Source organism: Trichomycterus rosablanca, chromosome 15, assembly GCF_030014385.1.
Source record: "Trichomycterus rosablanca isolate fTriRos1 chromosome 15, fTriRos1.hap1, whole genome shotgun sequence".
NCBI lineage: Eukaryota > Metazoa > Chordata > Actinopteri > Siluriformes > Trichomycteridae > Trichomycterus > Trichomycterus rosablanca.
This window is the reverse complement of record NC_086002.1, coordinates 20695750-20714422: the sequence shown is the minus strand read 5'-3', so window position 1 is coordinate 20714422 and position 18673 is coordinate 20695750. Positions and strand designations below refer to the sequence as shown.

Genomic DNA, 18673 nt, shown 5'->3' with positions numbered 1-18673 from the left:
ATGCGTACATTTGCAAATCACTTGTTTAGCCCCAAAAGCTTGAAAGCATCATAAGTAAAAATAACACATTCACTTTATGTAGCCCAAAAGCTTGGAATTATCATTAGTAATTTTAGTATTATTGTTTAGCTGTCATACGGCGTGTTTGCATACTACCAATGTACATCCATACTGTAGATTACACTACAATCATTAACACGATCTCTGTGTAAAATACAGTAAAACATTGTGCCCAAATGCCTCGCTTAAAAAACAAACAAAAAAATATATATATATCTATCCTATCTATATATTTTTATATAAAATGTAATAAAATATTGCTATTGATTCTTTTATATTCGGTTTTTCAACATGTATCGACCTCAGATTAAGCGGGAACAGACAACAAAGAACAGATTCTAGTGAATGGGGCAGAAGGGGGCGTGGAACGGTATGTTGTCTGTCCAATAGAAACCCAGGACCTTGGACCAATCAGAGTTACGTGTTTCATCTTGTCTTACTCAGCATGCAGGGTTAATAAAGCGGGCGTGTAGAGCGTCTACATTCACTTGCAGTTTGTTCTAGAGGAAACAGCAGCATCATGCCTGAACCAGCGAAATGTATCAATTAATGTAATATTACTGTATGTGTATGATGTAAATGATATTTGTAATGTGATATAAATTTGTACAATAAAGTTTATTTAAAAACCCTAAGGCCGCGCCCAAGAAGGGCTCCAAGAAAACCGTCACCAAGACCGCCGGCAAAGGAGGCAAGAAGCGCAGAAAGTCCAGGAAGGAGAGCTACGCTATCTACGTGTACAAGGTCCTGAAACAGGTCCACCCTGATACCGGGATCTCCTCCAAGGCTATGGGCATCATGAACTCCTTCGTCAACGACATTTTCGAGCGTATCGCTGGTGAGTCCTCTCGTCTGACTCACTACAACAAGCGCTCCACCATTACCTCCAGGGAGATCCAGACCGCCGTGCGCCTGCTGCTTCCCGGTGAGCTGGCCAAGCACGCCGTGTCCGAGGGTACCAAGGCCGTCACCAAGTACACCAGCTCCAAGTAAAGCGCCTTAGTCGCTCTGGCAAACCAACGGCTCTTTTAAGAGCCACCCATCTTATCAAGTTAAGAGAATTTTCCTCTTTTTTTTAAGTATTATATTCGAATATATTAATCACACTGCATTTGGGTAGCTTTCCATGTTTGTAATACCTTATCTTCTTTTATTTATTTATTAATATATTACTGTTTTTGGGCCCTGACTGCCACTATGTGGTGTTTAGAATAACACGCAGAATCAAATGTCACTGTACTAAGATATTATGACGCACTCAGAGCCGTAGAGAGAGAGTTGCGACACTCCTTGATCTCGCCGCCACGCGGTCACGTGGTTCATGTGCCCCTTGACATTAAGTAGTAGAGAGAATCTACAGTACAGAGATTAAAGAGGGTTTTTTTGCGTAGGAGTTGTTGTTTTTTTGCATAAACTAACCTCCCTTCACTTTCCTGAGGATTCATAATAATAACAATTTTGGCTAAACACTAAGCCATGTAAGGAAAGATAAGACTTTATTGATCCCGAAGGAAATTGCAGTGGCTGGATTAATAAGGTTTACCTGCACTGACTGAACAGATTCATAAACACACTACTGTACCTTTAGCATTATAGTGCAGGTACATGACATAACATTAATTCATGTCTTATTTCATGAGTGATTAATAATCGATTCCTACATGTAATACATGAATTAATTAAAAAAATACTCTTCACCTCCACTTGAGTAAAAGTACTAGTATGAATGTATGAAAGTAAAAGTAGCATGATTTATTATGGCTCTAATGTTTCATTATCATTTCTGTAAAAAGACTCGAGCTGATGAATCAACTCATTTTAGGTGAAAAGACTCGAGTGTCATTCATTAATCTGACACTAATGTTTATTAAAATTATCATAAGAACAAAACACTGATTGATGTGATCTCTTCACGCTTCCTTCATTTTGACAATGTTATATTTTTATTCACACATAAACCAAAAGGAACCACAGATTGTTCATAATGTAGTGGAGAAAAAAGTAAAACATTTGACTACCAAATGTGGTGGCGTTAAAGTAAAAACCAGGGTTATTATCGTTAACGAAAACGAACGAAATAACGAAAACTGAAATTGAAAAAACATTTTCGTTAACTGAAATAAATAAAAACGGTAATTAAAAGAAAAAACGATAACTAACTAAAACTGTATTTTGCGTTTCCAAAACTAACTAAAACGTACTAAAATTATAGATAGAATAGCCTTCGTTTTCGTGTTTGTCTATTTATGAGCTTTGTGAACTGATATGAAATCGATTATTTCCACTCGAGCAGTTACGTTAGTTACCGGCACCTCATGCGGCCTTTCCCAATCCGCTCCCTCCTCACTAACACTCCACTACAGAGGGACACTCCACGTGAACGCGCAAACGGAGGCGGAGTGGAGAGGGGGAGTGAGTAGGGAGCGGATTGAGATTGGTCCCTGATGGCACTGTTTCTGTTTCTGCTCACCACGCTATCCTGCAAAACACCAGCAAAAGTAAAGTTGATGTTTTTCTCAGATTGAGCTCCCTAATGTGTGTCTCATGAATTAGTTTATATTATTATTAGGGCTGTCGTAATCGCGATTAACGCATTACATTTTTTATCGCAATTAAAAAAAAAATCTCAAGATGAAACCTTTGAATCAAACTATTAAATTATTGTAATTAATGGAAATGTGTGTATCTGTGGTTAATATTGCATTTCTTAAAAGTGCATGAAGCAGAACGCTGATTAAGAACATTATAATGGCCAGTGATAGCTCAGTGGTTAAGTTACTGGACTAGTAAACAGAAGGTTGATGGTTCAAGCCCCTCCACCACCACCAAGTTGCCACTGTTGGGTCCCTGAGCAAGACCCTTAACCCTCAATTGCTTATTGTGTTCAGCTCATCGTGTAAGTTGCAAAAATGCTGTAAATGTAAATATAAGCACAGGTGGACATGGTCAATTCTGAGACCTTCCCTACACACTTGCTCCCTGTGCCCAATAGCACACTTAATATTCTTAAAAGACCAGACAATATATTTGTAATTCACATTACATGACCAGTGAGACGTTAGAAAACAACAGTCCTTTTCTTAGAATAGCCCTTTTTTTAAGAAAAAATAGTTCTTGTGTAAATTACAGGTGCAGGAAAAACTACGGCAGATACAAAAGGTGCACCGGGGCCCATGGCAGGGGGGCCTCCACAACATGAACTCAACCACTCACCTCACTGCCCCCCCCACATTGGCTGCACATATTACAATATTTTCGTTAAGTAAAATTAAAAGAACTGAAACTGTGCAGTAAAAATACCAAAGGCAGGAATTTGAACTTGAGGTGTAACTTCTGAGTGACTTTTAATTCATTCTGATCAGCTATCAGCATCTGCAATTTGTTAAGGGGGCCCAACATTATTAATCGCGTGACAGCCCTAATTATTATGTTCATGTGTGTCCTTTTCAGCAGCAGTATTGCATACATTTTGCATCTAAGGCTGCTATCTTGTGGACTGTTACAGTTTTTGTGGACAGTTGACTGTTCAACAGTAATTGAATAAATTTTTTAAATGGTATCTTTTGTTGAGTTTTTATTACACAATACTTACTCTGACCTTTTTGAATCCTGCACCTGAAAAATAACCCAAAGTATGAAAAAACTAAAACTAATACTAAAACTAATAAAAACTAAACTAAAACTAAGCATTAAACAAATAATAAAAACTAATAAAAACTAGCAAACGCACTCTAAAAACTAATTAAAACTAACTGAATTAGAGAAAAAAAAGTCAAAACGAAATAAAACTAAACTATAATGAAAAATCCAAAACTATTATAACCTTGGTAAAAACTCACCCAACTAGTTACATTTACTTAGTTAGTGTCCACCACTGCTAATGTATGTCTTAATGCAGGAGCAATATATTAATTATTTTAGTAATTAAGGGTACAAGTGTCATCAGTTATTCATGAGATTCATACAGATCATCAGGATGACCATCACAAATATTACCTCATGTCATGTTTGTGGTGCTTTAACTGAAAAGTGGTGCTTAAATATTTCTTATTTAATTTTATGTTCTGTAAATATAATATAAATTAATATAAATTAAAAAAATAAAAAGTAATAAAATAAAAGACATGTATATATGGAACACTTTCTCTTTGTGGGTTAATTCCGACTGTTCCTCTGTTCGGGTGTATCAGTCCGTGTCTCTCAGACTGTTGCAGGCAGCTACATACTGAGCTGCTACAGTGCTGCTCTCCTTCTCCTCTCCTAACATGATGCTCAGTTTCTGACTGCTGTTGTTTGTGTAGTATGTAGATTCAGATTCAAGTAGCTCTGTAGGCATGACAGTAGAAAACAATATTGCCAAAGCAGTACAAACTATAAACAGTAAAACTGAACAGAGAACAAAAATATTAGACAATAAAAAAAGAATTTGTCTAATTTACATAAAGATATACAGAGGATATAAAAATTTTCTTAATAAACATATATAGATGTGTGTGTGTGTGTGTGTGTGTGTGTGTGTGTGTGTGTCTCAGGTACTGTGCGGCGAGCATTTTCTGTAATTTTTCTAATTCTGTAAGTGTTTGGTGATTTGGGATTTGTTGTTTAAATCTGTCTGTGACATTTTCTTGTGTTGGTTTGAATTTTTGGCAGTGAAGAAGGAAGTGCATCTCTGTCTCCACTGTAAGATGTGGCTCCAGTTTGTACTTACTTTTTATTTCACAATAGTATTCTAGTCTACTGTGAGATTGGATTTGGTTCTCCCAGTGTTCTAGATACCTGTTCTTACTGTTAGCTATGAGCTGTTGGACAGTGCTGTAATCTATGCTGAGGCCATTTTGAGGGTCAATGAGTCTCAGGACCAGCTGGCTGAGGGCATTTATTTCAGGGGTCAGTTCTTGGCTCTGTAGTGCTTTAAATTGTAGTGACTCTTTGGGACTTGACTTTAGGTGTATCAAGACATGTTGAGATTTTTTTTTGTATGTTTATATTCGGCCTATTTCTGCCCTGCAGGTGAGGAGGTTCACTCCTGTACAGTGCAATGGGCTGTATCACACTAACAAATAATTTACTCCATTGAGGTGGGAATGTCAATGTTGTAAAATACCATACCGATTGCATACATGGCTCTGCCACCTTTTTCCTTTAGTGCATTCACTGCCATGCTGAAACTCCCTGATGCAGTAATGAGTACCGCTGTGGCCTAGTGGTTAGGGTACTGGACTAGTAATCAGAACTGCCAGGTTGCTGCTGTTGGGTCCTTGAGCAAGGTCCTTAACCCTCAACTGCTCAGATTGTACACTGTAACTGTACTGTATGTTGCTTTGGATAAAGGCGTCTGCTAAATGCTGAAAATGTAAATGTAATGATGAGACCAAGGTAAGTGTACTGCATTGTGTGCTCCAGGGCAGTGCTGACCACGGTAAACTGGTGCCATGTGTTCCTGACATCTAGGTTTGTTTTTGGAAGACAATCATTTTTGTTTTCTTCAGATTTACTGCTAGGGCCCAGTTCTGGCTGTACTGCTCCAACAGGTCTAGGTGCAGCTGCATAGAGTAGAAATTTTACTTCCCCGTCCTGCAGAGTGAGTCCGGGGGCTGCACACTAAATCATTTATGTAGATATTAAACAGTGTTGGACTCAGACTGCAGTCCTGCAATTCTGTGTTGTGTATTGTGTATGTTTGTCACCAGTTTGTTTCTTAGTAGTATCTGTTTATCTGTTTGAGTAGTATATATAATTATATATATATATATACACACACACACTCACAAAGATACATAAAAAGTACATGCATAAAAGAAAACACTTACACACATATACATTTTGTTAGTGTGTTGTCACATTTTGGCCACTAGATGGAAGAAACGCTCCACTAATTGTCTATTGGTTCTCCATAACATTATAATTACAGTTACTACTACTACTACCATCACCAATAATACTATTATTACGACAACAACTGTAATAGCAAAAACAAATTCATTATTATGAGTAATTATGATTATTAACAGTTAATATTTTACAGTATGTCTGTTCTAAAATGCCTGTAATTACCCTGTGTTGAGTACCTAGAATAGTATTTTATTATTGTTATATTATTCTGAATAATAATTACTGATTAATAATCTCTCTTTTTTTTTTTGCATTAGTAGCGTAATATTTTAACCACCGCTGCAATTTACGGCTCCCTCTTCTTTACTGTCATGTTTTTGTTCTGTTACTCTACTACTCATAACGACTATATTACTCTTATTAACTCAATGCTTTATAGAACCCCATACACATACACCACTATAAACATTATTAATCAATTATATGTTATCATATAATATGTTATAAGACGCCACATACCAATAGTTAATCTGCTGTATTTATGAAACCAGACGAAAACAAAGAAGCAGTTTTCAGAAATCTCTTTATCCTGTTTTCATTAATCGTGGGTTTGTGAGTTCGTGTGGATGAGAGAAAAACACAGAAGACTAAAGTGTAAAAAATAACCGTGTTGTTGTTGACACGCCTAAATAACGGTGTTAATAAAATCAATCCTAAACATTTCTACATCAAATACGGATTAATAACATTTACATATTACAACTTTATATTCACAAACTCACCGTGATTATCTAGAAAACTTTATATTTCTCTCCACATAAACCGAAGAGCGCACTTTTACTTTAACTCAATGCAGCATTCAACTGCTCCTCCAAATCTCTCACTTCCTGAGTTCACAGTCGCGAGTGTAACCTGAATCTACAAAAGAGAGTATTTTAGTTTTTTAAACAGTTAGACATACAGGTGCTGGTCATAAAATTAGAATATCATGAAAAAGTTGATTTATTTCAGTAATTCCATTCAAAAAGTGAAACTTGTATATTATATTCATTCGTTACACACAGACTGATATATTTCAAATGTTTATTTCTTTTAATGTTGATGATTATAACTGACAACTAATGAAAACCCCAAATTCAGTATCTCAGAAAATTAGAATATTGTGACAAGGTACAATATTGAAGACACCTGGTGCCACACTCTAATCAGCTAATTAACTCAAAACACCTGAAAAGGCCTTTAAATGGTCTCTCAGTCTAGTTCTGTAGGCTACACAATCACGGGGAAGACTGCTGACTTGACAGTTGTCCAAAATACGACCATTGACACCTTGCACAAGGAGGCAAGACACAAAAGGTCATTGCTAAAGAGGCTGGCTGTTCACAGAGCTCTGTGTCCAAGCACATTAATAGAGAGGCGAAGGGAAGGAAAAGATGTGGTAGAAAAAAGTGTACAAGCAATAGGGATAACCGCACCCTGGAGAGGATTGTGAAACAAAACCCATTCAAAAATGTGGGGGAGATTCACAAAGAGTGGACTGCAGCTGGAGTCAGTGCTTCAAGAACCACCACGCACAGACGTATGCAAGACATGGGTTTCAGCTGTCGCATTCCTTGTGTCAAGCCACTCTTGAACAAGAGACAGCGTCAGAAGCGTCTCGCCTGGGCTAAAGACAAAAAGGACTGCTGAGTGGTCCAAAGTTATGTTCTCTGATGAAAGTAAATTTTGCATTACCTTTGGAAATCAAGGTCTCAGAGTCTGGAGGAAGAGAGGCACAGAATTCACATTGCTTGAGGTCCAGTGTAAAGTTTCCACAGTTAGTGATGGTTTGGAGTGCCATGTCATCTGCTGGTGTTGGTCCACTGTGTTTTCTGAGGTCCAAGGTCAACGCAGTCGTCTACCAGGAAGTTTTAGAGCACTTAATGCTTCCTGCTGCTGACCAACTTTATGGAGATGCAGATTTAATTTTCCAACAGGACTTGGCACCTGCACACAGTGCCAAGGCTACCAGTACCTGGTTTAAGGACCATGGTATCCCTGTTCTTAATTGGCCAGCAAACTTGCCTGACCTTAACCCCATAGAAAATCTATGGGGTATTGTGAAGAGGAAGATGCGATACGCCAGACCCAACAATTCAGAAGAGCTGAAGGCCACTATCAGAGCAACCTGGGCTCTCATAACACCTGAGCAGTGCCACAGACTGATGGACTCCATGCCACGCCGCATTGCTGCCATAATCCAGGCAAAAGTAGCCCCAACTAAGTATTGAGTGCTGTACATGCTCATACTTTTCATCTTCATACTTTTCAGTTGGCCAACATTTCTAAAAATCCTTTTTTTGTTTTGGTCTTAAGTAATATTCTAATTTTCTGAGATACTGAATTTGGGGTTTTCATTAGTTGTCAGTTATAATCATCAACATTAAAAGAAATAAACATTTGAAATATATCAGTCTGTGTGTAATGAATGAATATAATATACAAGTTTCACTTTTTGAATGGAATTACTGAAATAAATCAACTTTTTCATGATATTCTAATTTTATGACCAACACCAGTATATTAAGCTGTAAAGAGATGATTTCATCTTCGCAGCGGTATTACCATATAATACGGTTTAGACGTGCAGTAAAAAATGAAGTGTGGGTAGCGTGAGCAAGCTTTTTTAAAGTGCAGATGGTGCGTGACCGCGGTGATTATACGCGGAGGTAAAATGTAGGATGGACGTCCAACGTTCGCTTCCTCTGTCTCTGAGAGAATGTGAAGTTGGCGGGCGACTTCTTGAAGACTGTCTAACACAGTCAGGTCAATGTCCACATCCATATCAGCACTGAGCTGAACTAAACCATCAGTTACTCTTTCCAGGCCATTTACTTAAATATGTCCTTTTTCATGACGAAAATGTATTTATTAGTTTATTTATTTATTTATTGCATTATTTATTTGTGCATTTATTTATTTATACTTGTCATTTTTCGTCCTCCATAGATAGATAGATACTTTATTGATCCAGAAAGAAATAAAAACGCTGTGCTGCACGCTTTCTATGAGCGAATCAAAACAAGGCAAAAAACTCTTTGAATCTCACATCCTTCTGAACGTAAGAATGTTCACTCCCTGTTTTATTTACAGTGCTGATGAAAGTCTGCTAAATGTGCTTGGATTAGGCACACTAACTAAACTGGTCCTTCAAAGGCCTTGCCCCATGTGAGGATCGAACTCATGACCTTTAGGTTATGATTTTGACACGCTACTTACTGCACTAACGAGGCTGACAGCAACATGTTTAGACTGAATCTGACAGTTTTTGTAGTTGTAGTTTAGATAATACATTTAAATATTGAAATGCAGAATCTAAATCTAAGCATAAAAAAATGGAATCAAACTCACACACTTCTGACTGTAAGTGTATATTCACTACCTGTTCTATTTACAGTGCTGGTAAAAGTTACTAAATGACATGAAACCAGTCGGCTAACTGGGCTTAGATTAGGCACAGTAACTAAACTGGTCTCCGAAAGGATTGCCCCGTGTGAGGATCGAACTCACGACCTTCAGATTATGAGACTGACGCACTACCTACTGCGCTAACGAGGCTGACAGCAACATGTCTAGACTGAATCTGACAGTTTTTGTAGTTGTAGTTTAGATAATACATTTAAATATTGAAATGCAGAATCTAAATCTAAGCATAAAAAAATGGAATCAAACTCACACACTTCTGACTGTAAGTGTATATTCACTACCTGTTCTATTTACAGTGCTGGTAAAAGTTACTAAATGACATGAAACCAGTCGGCTAACTGGGCTTAGATTAGGCACAGTAACTAAACTGGTCTCCGAAAGGATTGCCCCGAGTGAGGATCGAACTCACGACCTTCAGATTATGAGACTGACGCACTACCTACTGCGCTAACGAGGCTGACAGCAACATGTCTAGACTGAATCTGACAGTTTTTGTAGTTGTAGTTTAGATAATAAATTTAAATATTGAAATGCAGAATATAAATCTAATCATTAAAAACTGGAATCAAACTCACACCCTTCTGACTGTATGTTTACCACCTGTTATATTTACAGTGATGATGAAAGTCACTAAATGACATAAAACCAGTCTGCAACTAAACTGGTCCCTCAAAGGCCTTGCCCCGTGTGAGGATCGAATTCACGACCTTCAGATTATGAGACTGACGCGCTACCTACTGCGCTAACGAGGCTGACAGCAACATGTCTAGACTGAATCTGGTAGTTTTTGTAGTTGTAGTTTAGATAATAAATTTAAATATTGAAATGCAGAATCTAAATCTAAGCATAAAAAAATGGAATCAAACTCACACCCTTCTGACTGTAAGTGTATGTTCACCACCTGTTCTATTTACAGTGCTGATGAAAGTCACTAAATGACATAAAACCAGTCTGCAACTAAACTGGCCCCTCAAAGACCTTGCCCCGTGTGAGGATCGAACTCACGACCTTCAGATTATGAGACTGACGCGCTACCTACTGCGCTAACAAGGCTGACAGAGACATGTGGAGACATCTGAATCTGACCGTTTCATTGGCTTTGTAGTTGTAGTTTAGATAATAAATTTAAATATTGAAATGCAGAATCTAAATGTAAGCATCAAGAACAAGATGAGAATCAAACTCACACCCTTCTGACTGTAAATGAATGTTTACTACCTGTTCTATTTACAGTGCTGATGAAAGTCACTAAATGACATGAAACCAGTCTGTTAACTGGGCTTAGGTTAGGCACAGTAACTAAACTGGTCCCTCAAAGGCCTTGCCCCGTGTGAGGGGCGAACTCACGACCTTCAGATTATGAGACTGACGCGCTACCGACTGCGCTAACAAGGCTGACAGAGACATGTGGAGACATTTGAATATAATATTAAATTGAATATAATATTGAAAAGCAGAATCTAAATCTAAGCATCAAAAACTGGATGAGAATCAAACTCACACCCTTCTGACTGTAAATGAATGTTTACTACCTGTTCTATTTACAGTGCTGATGAAAGTCACTAAATGACATGAAACCAGTCTGTTAACTGGGCTTAGGTTAGGCAAAGTAACTAAACTGGTCCCTCAAAGGCCTTGCCCCGTGTGAGGATTGAATTCTCAACCTTCAGATTATGAGACTGACGCGCTACCTACTGCGCTAACAAGGCTGACAGAGACATGTGGAGACATCTGAATCCGACCGTTTCATTGGCTGAAGTTTAGGCACAATATTGAAAAGCAGAATCTAAATGTAAGCATCAAGAACAAGATGAGAATTAAACTCACACCCTTCTGACTGTAAGTGAATGCTCACTACCTGTTCTATTTACAGTGCTGATGAAAGTCACTGAATGACATAAAATCAGTCTGCAACTAAACTGGTCCCTCAAAGGTCTTGCCCCGTGTGAGGATCGAACTCACGACCTACTGATTATGAGACTGACGCACTACCTACTGCACTAACGTGGCTGACAAAGGCATGTGGAGACATCTGAATCCGACTGTTTCATTGGCTGAAGTTTAGGCACATTTTTAAAAGCAGAATCTATGAGGTTATGAGACTGACGTGCTATCTACTGCACTAACGAGGCTGACAGCAACATGTTTAGACTGAATCTGACAGTTTTTGTAGTTGTAGTTTAGATAATAAATTTAAATATTGAAATGCAGAATCTAAATCTAAGCTTAAAAAAATGGAATCAAACTCACACCCTTCTGACTGTAAGTGTATGTTCACCACCTGTTCTATTTACAGTGCTGATGAAAGTCACTAAATGACATAAAACCAGTCTGCAACTAAACTGGTCCCTCAAAGGTCTTGCCCCGTGTGAGGATTGAGCTCACGACCTTCAGATTATGAGACTGACGCGCTACCTACTGCGCTAACGAGGCTGACAAAGACATGTGGAGACATCTGAATATAATATTAAATTGAATATAATATTGAAAAGCAGAATCTAAATCTAAGCATCAAAAAATGGATGAGAACCTCACACCCTTCTGACTGTAAATGAATGTTTACTACCTGTTCTATTTACAGTGCTGATGAAAGTCACTAAATGACATGAAAACAGTCTGCAACTAAACTGGTCCCTCAAAGGCCTTGCCCCGTGTGAGGATCGAATTCTCGACCTTCAGATTATAAAACTGACGCGCTACCTACTGCGCTAACGTGGCTGACAAAGGAATGTGGAGACATCTGAATCTGACCGTTTCATTGGCTGAAGTTTAAGCACATTTTTGAAAAGCAGAATCTAAATGTAAGCATCAAGAACAAGATGAGAATCAAACTCACACCCTTCTGACTGTAAATGAATGTTTACCTGTTCTATTTACAGTGCTGATGAAAGTCACTAAATGACATGAAACCAGTCTGTTAACTGGGCTTAGATTAGGCACAGTAACTAAACTGGTCCCTCAAAGGCCTTGCCCCATGTGAGGATCGAACTCACGACCTTCAGATTATGAGACTGACGCGCTACTGACTGCGCTAACGAGGCTGAAAAAGACATGTGGAGACATCTGAATATAATATTAAATTGAATATAATATTGAAAAGTAGAATCTAAATCTAAGCATCAAAAACTGGATGAGAATCAAACTCACACCCTTCTGACTGTAAATGAATGTTTACTACCTGTTCTATTTACAGTGCTGATGAAAGTCACTAAATGACATGAAACCAGTCTGCTAACTGGGCTTAGATTAGGCACAGTAACTCAACTGGTCCCTCAAAGGCCTTACCTTGAACTCACGACCTAAATGTAAGCATCAAGAACTGGATGAGAATCAAACTCACACCCTTCTGACTGTAAGAAGGCTCTCTAATTGTTCAATTTACAGTGTTGGGCTTAGATTAAGCTCAGCAACTAAACTGGTCCCTCAAAGGTCTTGCCCAGTGAGAGGATCAAACTCATGACCTAAATGTAAGCATCAAAAACTGGATGAGAATCAAACTCACACCCTTCTGTCTGTAAGTGTATGTTCATTACCTGTTCTTTTTACAGTGCTGATAAAAGTCACTAAAATGACATAAAACCAGTCTGCTAACTGGGCTTAGATTAGGCACAGTAACTAATAGGGGTATAACGATACATCGTTTTACGATTTCGCGATGCAAAAATGTAGCGATGTGCATCGTGGACTTCTGCGCGATTGTACGAGTGCACGTGCGTTCTGTAATTTATTAGTGATGGGTCGGTCGCGAACAATCCGGCTCTAAGAGTCGGCTCTTTAAAATGAACGGCAGCATCCGGAGCCGATTCGTTTGTTTTTCTGGTTTTTTTTTTTTGTTAAAGCCGCACGTAATTGGTCAAGATGCGTGGTGACGTTTGTGTGTTTACACTGAGCAGGAGGGGCGGGGTTACACACACACACACACACACACACACACACACACACACACACAGACAGACACGGACAGCGTGCACATGAACAGGAGGGAGTGAAAGAGAGAGAAAGACAGAGAGCACTTGATGAAGTTTTACATTGCGCTTTACGTAGCCAGACATTACACGCTGGAAAGGTGAGGAAAATGAGTGACAGGAAACAGTAAAGTTTGGACACGAGGAACCACTTTAACAGAGAAGTTCAGACCCACTGAGACCCACATCTTATACACGTCAATGTGTATTGTAGCAACATCTGTCCCCTCAGAGAGAATCTTTTCCAAAACAGGGCAGATCATAACAGAAAGGAGAAACAGGATCAACCCCTCAAAGATGAGCTCGGTTTTTCTGAATGCCAATCTTCACTAAATACTTACAAATACCGTCACCTGGATGCTGATTTTCCTTTTGCACATTTTCATTTATATTTTGTTGAGTGATGCTTTGTTGATGTGTTCTTTCACTCTAGATGCAAATTTACAAGTAATATACACAATCAGACCTTTTGGTCTAATTGAGATGGGTCTTTGTTTTTGTATTTTATAATTTATTGTTGTAGCACTCTGTTCCATGTTGAGTATATAAATAAAGCCATTTAAATAATAAACATTTGATACAATGTTTTTTTTTACATTAGTAATTCATTTTACATGTAATTTGTTAATACATTAGTTCAAGCAACAAAGAACATTTGTTTAAAGACTCAGCTCAGCTCAATGAGCTTGTTTGATTACTTTGATTTTCAATTTAAGATGGCAATAAGTAACTTAAATTTGGTAAACCTGTTAGGTTACAGTAAAGTACTCTGTTCTTGGTAATTACCTGTAATTGCAAGGGACTGAAGTTTTTTTTTTTTGTTTAAAAAATGTACAAGAAAATGTGCATTGTTTTGCACTGTTTACACTTAAAAAAAAAATCATGAAAAAATCGAATCGTGAACTCAGTATCATGAATCGAATCAAATCGTGAGCAGAGTGTATCGTTACACCCCTAGTAACTAAACTGGTACATCAAAGGCTTAGATTAGGCACAGTAACTAAACTGGTACATCAAAGGCTTAGATTAGGCACAGGAACTAAACTGGTACATCAAAGGCTTAGATTAGGCACAGTAACTAAACTGGTACATCAAAGGCTTAGATTAGGCACAGTAACTAAACTGGTACATCAAAGGCTTAGATTAGGCACAGGAACTAAACTGGTACATCAAAGGCTTAGATTAGGCACAGGAACTAAACTGGTACATCAAAGGCTTAGATTAGGCACAGGAACTAAACTGGTACATCAAAGGCTTAGATTAGGCACAGTAACTAAACTGGTACATCAAAGGCTTAGATTAGGCACAGTAACTAAACTGGTACATCAAAGGCTTAGATTAGACACAGTAACTAAACTGGTACATCAAAGGTCTTGCCCAGTGAGAGGATCGAACTCATGACCTAAATGTAAGCATCAAGAACTGGATGAGAATCAAATAGGGCTGCACGATATATCGTTTCAGCATTGTCATCGCGATGTGTGCATGCGCAATAGTCACATCGCAGGACGTGTGATGTCACTTCATGCAAATTAAATCAAATACGTCATGCTACAACTTTTTTGCTGCTTGACACAAAAACGAAAATTCACACCGTTCTCATTTTCAATGTAATATCTACCAGTGTGTTCAAAAACCTAGTGAGCTGCCTCACTGTCTTACTACCTACACAGGCAGCTGCCTCAGTAGAGAGGATTTTAATAAGTCATCGACTTATAAGGCAGGTTATTCGGATGCGCTACTTAGCGATTCCATCGGGTTTCGCATTTAGCATTTAGCCATTAAAACTAATGGAATGAGGTGGGACAGTGCTAACAAGTCAATATAACATCTGGATTCGTGTACAGATAACTGTTACATTTGCTGACAAGCCCAAACTTGCAAATAAAAACACTCGTTAAAAATCAATAATTATTTATTTACGTTTGAAAATAACTTCCTGTCTGCACCGTCAGCTATGTTTATTTTTCTGTGAGAGAGGAGATGCCGCAATGAATTCTGGGATTGCCTTCATCACTAAGGACGCTTCCGATTCTCACTCGTTCTTGAGTAAAAATAACGTTGAAATATTAAGATGCCTCAGTAGTGAGCTTAGTAAGGCATCTGGGATTTCTAAAAGGTGTATAGCTGCTCTTTTGTTTGTATAGTTTTTTTTTTTTTTAAATAATGTTTACTACTTGAAGAGGATTTGATTGTAAAATAAAATATTAAATGATCCATTTTGTCAATCTTGTTAATTCCCTCATGTGATATTGAAGCTTTCTTAGTTTAATGCTCAGTTTCAACCGAGTACAAAGATGTAGCTTGTCATAATCTCTTGTATCACTTGTAGGCACACCCAATTTTTCACAGATGAGCCCCTTATTTAGAGTAAGATACGTGCATTATTAAACTATTTAAATTAATCATGTTGATGCAAGATATTATTTCTCATTACTTTAAAATCAAGTTATTGATATCAAGTTTTATCATGTCACAAATTGTAATGCCAGCTACATTTTTATTGCCATAATTTAAAGATATTTTGTAACTCTGAAGCAATTTCATTACATTCATGGTACCATTCATGGTAAGTCCATGGTACCATAGTTAACTTGCTTTATAAAAATTAACTCCATTCAAATGTATCATAGAAATGTTAAGTGTACATCTATTAATATAAATATACTAATAAAATAAATGTAAAAATTCATAAAGGCAGAGTCAGAAATGTTGTATTAAATTGCTTTAGTCAGTTTGCTTTGTAAAACTTGAAGAACTTGCACAAACTTTACCATAAACTTAGTTCCCATAAACCAGTTTCACATCAAAACAAATACTGAACACTGTAAACCCTGCAGCAGTGTATTCAAACACAAATGCACAATGTAAACCATCATAGTGGATTCACAATGAAAAAGCATTAACATAAGTCAGCGTTTCTCAAAGTGTGGGGTGACAGGGGGGGGCGCGTCCGACTGAAATATAGCGCGGAACCATATGTTCTAACATCGGCATTTTTTTTTTACGGTGGACCATAAACAAACCGTGTTTTCAGGTGTGTCAGTATTCATTCTAACAGAGAGTCTAGATCAGGAGCGCTCGATCACACACAGTACACGCTGGTACAGTACAGCGCTGCTCATACACACAGCACAGCGGGACTGACATGACATGTGGCCACTGTTTATTTTTTGTTACCATGACTACGCCTCAGCCCACCTAAAGCAGTGCTAATCTACAGGGTGGCTCATACGTTTCCATACATAGGAAAAATATATATATTTTTATAAAAAACATTTTTATTTATATAATATGCTCTACATGGCTGCCATCGCTTTGAAAACATTTTAATTCGTTGCTCTTTATTCAAACGCATTTTTTAGGGTATCTGAAATATAAAAACTAAATTTAGAAAAAAAAAGCATATGTATGGAAACTTATGGCCCACCCTGTGTTTCAGATACCATAAAAATGAGTTTAAATAAAGAGCAACGAATTGAAATGTGTTTTCAAAACAATGGCAGTCATGTAGAGCATATTATATAAATGAAAATGTTTTATTTTCTTTTATAAAAAACAATGTTTATTTTTTCTATGTATGGAACCTTTGGCCCACCCTGTTCAACGTTTTCTGATGGAGAAATTTTAACCTTTATTTATATGAAGTCAAGGGTCCCTGCTGGACAATTTGGAACTTCCACATATTTGACTGCCACATATTTGACAGCTTTTTCGCATCAACCTACTTTCCACATGAAAATAATGAAGTCTAAATATGGGTCCATCCTTACTGATGATCACCTGAAAAACTGCTTGAGCATCAGCGGCTCCTGAGCAAATCATCAGAATAAGGTCAGTGTGATTCAGTCACTGGCTCTGTAAAGCTGAATATCAATACACTGAAGCGCATTTAAAAAGCTTCAAAGCTTTTTTTTGAAACATAATGAGTCCAACCTTAAAAAGTAGATCACGATGACCTGTAGACTGAAACAGTAGATCTCAAGCCATGAAAGTGTGTAAACCCCTGGTCTAGATTTACAGAACAGAGAGGTATTTGACAGGGATAAAAAGAAAAACAGCCACTAATACAGTGATAAGACTTAAACTCTCACAAATTAGTTTTTAGGCACATATTCAACTTTGTTATCTTTTTTTGTAGTGTTTGCAAATTTTATTTCATTTTTTAATTTTTGAAATAGCAGAAAAAAATTATTTCAACACAGTTAAAAAAATTTTGGAGGGGGGGGGGGGGGGGGGGATGACTGATTTTCATTTTCCAAAGGGGGGCGTGACAGAAAAAGTTTGAGAACCACTGACATAAGTGTTACATCCCGCAGTGATCTATGGGTGATGGGGATGTAACATAATACTACTACAATAATGAAATAATGAGGAGGAAACAATCTTTCCAAAACACACAATTTATTTATAAAATTTCTAAATAACAATGAAAACAACAACAAAGAGAAATCCAGCTATAAGCAAATCTTTAAAGAAAAGAATGAAATGGACGAGACTAATAACAGAGAAAAATATTAAATAAAGCAACACACTTAACCTAAAGAAAACACACACACACACTCACAAACAGAGCTTACAGTCACAACTTTTAATGTAACCTCAAGATCACTTTGAAACACACGAGTAAACTCAGCCGATGCCAAGCGTGCAGACGACGACGCCCCACGATGCCGTTACAGAAAAAAGTAATGACATTACTGTAATGTGTTACTTTGTACCGTGTTACCCCCAACACTGCAGACTGTAGTCCTCTCTAAATCTAGCTGAGAGATTCAGGGCTAATGGAGATTTATTACTGCTGAGCTGCTGTTCAACTCCAGTCCAGTTGGTGGCGCTGGTGCGTCTTAAGTTGTTCTGCCATCCGCCATTAACCATCATAAGAAGAACAAGAAGCTGCTGTGTTTGTACTGTAGAGTACGGAGCCCCTTAGGGGTCACTAAGGAAAAAAATATATATGAAGACAAAATCCGTACCCTCAGTTTAGTAAACCGTACGCACGGATTAGTAAACCGTACGCACGGATTAGTAAACCGTACCCTCGGTTTAGTAATCCGTACGCACGGATTAGTAAACCGTACCCTCAGTTTAGTAAACCGTACGCACGGATTAGTAAACCGTACCCTCAGTTTAGTAAACCGTACGCACGGATTAGTAAACCGTACCCTCAGTTTAGTAAACCGTACCCTCGGTTTAGTAATCCGTACCCTCGGTTTAGTAATCCGTACCCTCGGTTTAGTAAACCGTACGCACGGATTTGTAAACTGTACTCTTAGTTTAAAGTCCGTCCGCGGTCACGCTAACTGCGCTACAAGTTTTACTGTGCGCCTAAAACCCGTTTTACGGTAATA

General features: G+C 37.9%; 1 protein-coding gene and 7 non-coding genes across 8 annotated transcripts; 1 reads left to right on the top strand and 7 right to left on the bottom strand.

Annotated features, from left to right (window-relative positions):
- The first annotated feature begins 351 nt into the window (after nt 1–351).
- Nucleotides 352–1076, top strand: LOC134328366 (histone H2B-like). Its single transcript, XM_063009469.1, has 2 exons — nt 352–401; nt 678–1076. The coding sequence occupies exons 1-2, from the start codon at nt 352–354 to the stop codon at nt 1051–1053; spliced, it is 426 nt and encodes a 141-aa protein (XP_062865539.1). The 3' UTR covers nt 1054–1076.
- Nucleotides 1077–9416: 8340 nt separating this feature from the next.
- Nucleotides 9417–9489, bottom strand: trnam-cau (transfer RNA methionine (anticodon CAU)). Its single transcript has one exon. It is a non-coding gene; the product is annotated as a tRNA-Met (tRNA).
- Nucleotides 9490–9741: 252 nt separating this feature from the next.
- On the bottom strand, nt 9742–9814 carry trnam-cau (transfer RNA methionine (anticodon CAU)). The gene has a single exon. It is a non-coding gene; the product is annotated as a tRNA-Met (tRNA).
- Nucleotides 9815–10036: 222 nt separating this feature from the next.
- Nucleotides 10037–10109, bottom strand: trnam-cau (transfer RNA methionine (anticodon CAU)). Its single transcript has one exon. It is a non-coding gene; the product is annotated as a tRNA-Met (tRNA).
- A 228-nt stretch (nt 10110–10337) lies between these two features.
- On the bottom strand, nt 10338–10410 carry trnam-cau (transfer RNA methionine (anticodon CAU)). The gene has a single exon. It is a non-coding gene; the product is annotated as a tRNA-Met (tRNA).
- Nucleotides 10411–10679: 269 nt separating this feature from the next.
- Nucleotides 10680–10752, bottom strand: trnam-cau (transfer RNA methionine (anticodon CAU)). The gene has a single exon. It is a non-coding gene; the product is annotated as a tRNA-Met (tRNA).
- Nucleotides 10753–11717: 965 nt separating this feature from the next.
- Nucleotides 11718–11790, bottom strand: trnam-cau (transfer RNA methionine (anticodon CAU)). The gene has a single exon. It is a non-coding gene; the product is annotated as a tRNA-Met (tRNA).
- A 535-nt stretch (nt 11791–12325) lies between these two features.
- trnam-cau (transfer RNA methionine (anticodon CAU)) lies at nt 12326–12398 on the bottom strand. Its single transcript has one exon. It is a non-coding gene; the product is annotated as a tRNA-Met (tRNA).
- Nucleotides 12399–18673: the final 6275 nt, after the last annotated feature.